Source organism: Sander lucioperca, chromosome 15 (genome assembly GCF_008315115.2).
Source record: "Sander lucioperca isolate FBNREF2018 chromosome 15, SLUC_FBN_1.2, whole genome shotgun sequence".
Taxonomy (NCBI): domain Eukaryota; kingdom Metazoa; phylum Chordata; class Actinopteri; order Perciformes; family Percidae; genus Sander; species Sander lucioperca.
In genome coordinates this window covers 8,115,054-8,120,885 of record NC_050187.1, presented here as the reverse complement: position 1 = coordinate 8,120,885, position 5,832 = coordinate 8,115,054, and the positions used below count along the sequence as shown (strand labels likewise).

The 5,832-nt window shown below is 43.6% G+C and overlaps 1 protein-coding gene across 1 annotated transcript in view; it reads left to right on the top strand.

The window, feature by feature from the left end:
• Positions 1-3,714, top strand: part of LOC116034161 (cytochrome c oxidase subunit 7A-related protein, mitochondrial-like) — a 4,244-nt gene extending 530 nt beyond the window's left edge. Inside the window, exons 2-3 of the mRNA XM_031276716.2 lie at positions 611-745; positions 3,470-3,714. Coding sequence (XP_031132576.1) covers positions 611-745; positions 3,470-3,610 — 276 coding nt within the window. The 3' untranslated portion in view covers positions 3,611-3,714. The remainder of the gene's footprint in view (positions 1-610; positions 746-3,469) is intronic.
• The last annotated feature ends 2,118 nt before the right edge of the window (positions 3,715-5,832 follow it).

Genomic DNA, 5,832 nt, shown 5'->3' with positions numbered 1-5,832 from the left:
ATTATAATCAAATATAAAACATAATGGAATATTTAGGAGTAATGCTCTCAGGCGTTGTGTATTTCATCTCTTTATTCTCCCGTAGATCTACTTTCTAATTATATCTGAGTCAGCTAACATGTAGCCTAGCATCATTTACTCCTCCCTCCTTAAATGCCAGTTATTCACCTCAATGATCCATTCATAACTTTGTAATGTATTAATGAACTCCTGGACTGTGATATCTCATCTGATCTCTCTGAGGTTTGGAGGAGTTATAATAGTCACTATATTTAATATTTATATGTTTCATTACTTCATCATTCAGCCAGATGATCATTATTAACCTGATCAGCTGGGATTCATTACATTCATATCTGTCTCTCTCTCTCTCTCTGTCTCTCTCTCTACCTGTCTGTCTCTCTACCTGTCTCTCTCCCTGTCTGTCTCTCTACCTCTCTCTCTCTACCTGTCTCTCTCTCTCTCTGTCTCTCTCCCTGTCTGTCTCTCTACCTCTCTCTCTCTACCTGTCTGTCTCTCTACCTGTCTCTCTCTCTCTCTCTGTCTCTCTACCTGTCTCTCTCCCTGTCTGTCTCTCTCCCTGTCTGTCTTCTCCCTGTCTGTCTCTCAGGGGCTGCGTCCAGGTGTCCCCCCTGTCCGTCCTCCTCCCATCTTTGCGTCTCCGACCAAGCTGGTGTCTGAAGCAGGAAGTCATGTGGAGTACCTGGGGCCCAACCGAGTCTCCCACCTGCAGACCCTCTTCCAGGTACCTCTGATGTCATCGTGATGTCATCCAGGTAGCTCTGTGATGTCATCATGATGTGATGTTTCTCAGAATCCCTGCATCTACCTGTAAATCCCCTCATTGGTAGGATCAGGTAGATTTACATATCTGTCGGGGCCTGGCCGGGTAGAGGTCACCTGAGGTCATCCTGGCCGCGCAGCATCACCGTCGCTCACAGGACCGCCATCCCGTATCCCAGGACCGCCATCCCGTATCACAGGACCGCCATCCCGTATCCCAGGACCGCCATCCCGTATCACAGGACCGCCATCCCGTATCCCAGGACCGCCATCCCGTATCACAGGACCGCCATCCCGTATCCGTGTTCGCCAGAGGGACCGAAACTAAAACCTTGACAAATGAGATAGGGCCGACAGATGTTTGGGTTCATAAACTGTCCCCAAACCCGTGAATATGTCAGCCGACCTAAGCCCCGCCCACACGCCATGAATACGGAACGTTACTCAGACCTTCCTGTGTGTTACCACACACACACACACACAGACAGACACACACACACACACACACACACACACACACACACACACACACACACACACACACACACACAGACAGACACACACAGACAGACACACACACAGAGACAGACACACACACACACACACACACACACACACACAGACAGACACACACACACACACACACACACACAGACAGACACACACACACACACACACACACACAGACACACACACACACACACACACACACACAGACACACACACACACACACAGACACACACACACACACACACACACACACACACACACACACACACACACACACACACACACACACACACACACAGACAGACAGACAGACAGACACAGACAGACACACAGACACACACACAGACACACACACACACACACACACACACACACACAGACACACACAGAGACAGACACACACACACACACACACACACACACACAGACAGACACAGAGACAGACACACACACACAGACACACACACACACACACACACACAGACACACACACACACACACACACACACACACACACACAGACAGACACACACAGAGACAGACACACACACACAGATACACACACACACACACACACACACACACACACAGACAGACACACACACACACACACACACACACACACAGACAGACACACACAGAGACAGACACACACACACAGATACACACACACACACACACACACACACACAGAGACAGACACACACACACACACACACACACACACACACAGACACACACACACACACACACACACACACAGAGACAGACACACACACACACACACACACACACACACACACACACACACACACACATTATATATTTATATATTTATACTGTCCAACCAGTAGAACATGTCCTGGGCTACTTTCCAGAAAGCAGGTTTAGTGAAAACTGTTTGTTAACTCTGAGATGAGGGAAACTCTGGGTTTTCTGTTTTAGAAAGAGAGGTAACCTAACCTCAGAGTCAGTTACTATGGTAACTTAACCTCAGAGTCAGTTACTATGGTAACCTAACCTCAGAGTCAGTTACTATGGTAACTTAACCTCAGAGTCAGTTACTATGGTAACCTAACCTCAGAGTCAGTTACTATGGTAACTGAGTCTGAACCTAACCTGGTCGGGAGCAGGTTTTCTCCTCAGTCTCCTCCCTCTGACTCTGGGTTTCTTCTCTCTCATTCATTCATTCATTCATTCATTCATTCATTCATTCACTCAGTCTGTATCAGGCGCATTTTAATGCAGTTTGTTATCTGCATGAATAAAAACTTGATAAATAAAACGTATTGTTAGGCAGATTATAAAACATTTCTTTCTCCAACATGTCCTTTAGTCGAGGATCCCGTTGATGAAGAAGCTGTATTACTTCACTGAGAGTTACGTCAGGAGATATTGAGTCCTGACTAAATGGATTTTCATTTCCACATTTGTTCACAGTCCATCAGATATGTAGATACCTTATCATCCTCATATCACTAACATCCACCATCATGGACATGCTTTAACATCCCAGCTGATTCTTTGTGATTTGTTTATGATTCTTAGTAGGCTAATATTATAAGTTAACTGTGATTAAATATGAAATTAATACACTGTTAACGCTTACGCATTGACTCGAGCAGCCGCTGTCTTGCTTTTTTAACTAAATACATGTTCAAACCATAGACTGTTAATATTAATATGGTTCAAACTCGCTGTACGTGCGCATGAGTATTTCCGCCGAACCGTTTGTTTGTGGTTGTTGCCATGGTGAATCGTAGTATCATGGCTCCATTCATGCTGCTCAAATCAGCTGTTCTGGAACCGAAAACTCAGTTTCCATCTGAGGGTAAATCAGCTCAGAGTTCAGGGTGAGACTCAGAGACCTCCTTCCTGAAACAGACCCCAGCCCTGTAGACATGGTCCTTATTATATATTTACATATTTATATATTCATGCTGTAACAGTTGGGTTAAACCTTGTGTTGTTAGAAAACTTGTTTGTTATGAATCTATTTTGATGCGTTTTCCCGTAACTAAAAATATCGAAATCAATATCGATATCGCAATATCACATTTTTTCAATATCGTGCACCCCTACCCCCCCCTCTCTCAGAGGGTTAGAGTGATGATGTAATAACTAGTGATGATGTAATAACTAGTGATGATGTAATAACCCCCCCCTCTCTTTCAGAGGTCAGACGGCGTGCCGGTCCATCTGAAGGGGGGGGTTCTGGACCGCCTGCTGTACCGGACCACCATGGGTCTGACTGTGGGGGGGGCGCTGTACTGCCTGGTGGCGCTCTACATCGCCGCCCAGCCACGCAACAAGTGATGCTGCTGCTGCGCTCTGATTGGACGAGGAGGAGTTTAAACAGAGCTTTGCAGGAAACACTTTGTACAGAAATTATTATTAATAAAGTTTATTTTGTTGTACATGAATCTGTCGTCTGTGTTCATGTTTTAAATCAACAGCCCAGCAGACGGTTCTACAGATTATAAACAACTTAAAAATATTAAAATCTCAGAATGTCTCCTCCCCGAAACGGCTCCGTTCGGCAGGTTCTGTGTAGTCTGTGTCTTGGTGATTAATCAGGTGATCTTGATGAATCAGGTGATCTTGATGATAAATCAGGTGATCTTGATGATGAATCAGGTGATCTTGATGAATCAGGTGATCTTGATAAATCAGGTGATCTTGATGATGAATCGGGTGATCTGGTGTGATGTCAGCGTGTTAAATATGAATATGTTAGTAGAGCGGCGATACGGAGAAATCTAATATCACGATATACTTCACCAAATACCTCGATATTGATATTGTAGTTTTGACTATTGGTGCTTTCACAAAATATTAACACAATGAGATTGTTGATGAATAATCATCAGTAATGTGGATATAATGACTAAGTGGTTAAAGGTAAATAATAGAACAGTTACTACAGTCTGGTAAGATCAGAGCATTACACCACGTTACTGTGATGACATCACGTTACTGTGATGACATCACGTTACTGTAATGACATCACGTTACTGTAATGACATCACGTTACTGTAATGCAGCCTTTAAAACCAGGGACAGACTACACGTCATATCACGATACGATGACGATATGACATCGATATACACAGCAGCTATATATATATATATATATATATATATAGCTAGCTGCCAGCTGATTGCTGTGGTCCTGTTCCCCGTCTCATTACTCTCTTATTGGAGGATCAACACAGATTATTGGGGATTATCTGCCCCCCCCCCCAACTGCATCCTGATGATACTTACACACCTTTACTGCAGTATTTCACTGTAACAGAGTACTTGTAGTAATCTGGATACTTGGTGCAGCTTCTTCATGGTTTTATGTGTTTGAACAAAATCATGATCCAAAAACTGTACAGCGTGTCAAATCAATGGCCCTGTTGCCATGGAGACAGTAATGGGATGCTTAAGGGAAGGCGTCACACACACAGACACACACACAGACACACACACACACACACACACACACACACACAGACACACACACACACACACACACACACACACACACACACACACACACACACACACACACACACACACACACACACACACACACACACACACACACACAGAGACACACACACACACACACACACACATACACACACACAAACAGACACAGACACACACACACACACACACACACACACACACACACACAGAGACACACACACACACACACACAGAGAGAGAGACACACACACACACACACACACAGACACACACACACACACACACACACACACACACACACACACACACACACACACACACACAGAGACACACACACACACACACACAGAGAGAGACACACACACACACACAGACACACACACACACATAGAGACACAGCGACACACACACACACACACACACACACACACACACACACACACACAGAGACACACACACACACACACATAGAGACACAGCGACACACAGAGAGACACACACACACACACACACACACACACACACAGAGACACACAAACACACACAGTTTTATAAATATATATAGGAAGGTGACGGTGACTCTGTGACCTCATCAGTCTGACAGGAAGTTAATTAAAGCTTAACAAGCTCGTCAACATGCAGCCAGACTGTCGTCATGGCAACAGCAGAGCGTGGACGCCATCATTCATTAAAGGAGAAGAACTCTGTTATTTTATTGGTTTTTTAAAAAGATCTGTCTTGTGAAGAAATGTAAAATGTTATAATAATAATAATAATTATAATAATAATTATTATTATTAATACTGATGCACAGAAAGTGTAAAATTAATTAAATTAAAACATGTATTTTTTATTTAATTAATTGAAAACCAAATAATATAAAATACTACTACTACTACTACTACTAATAATAATAATAATAATAATAATAATAATAATATTATTGCACTTCCGCTGCTGTCCGGTAGGCGGTGGTGATGACATCAATATAAACCCGAGAAGAAGAAGGTGTGTTTAGTTTCTGGCGGAAGCAGAAGTCCCGTTATCATCAGCAGTCA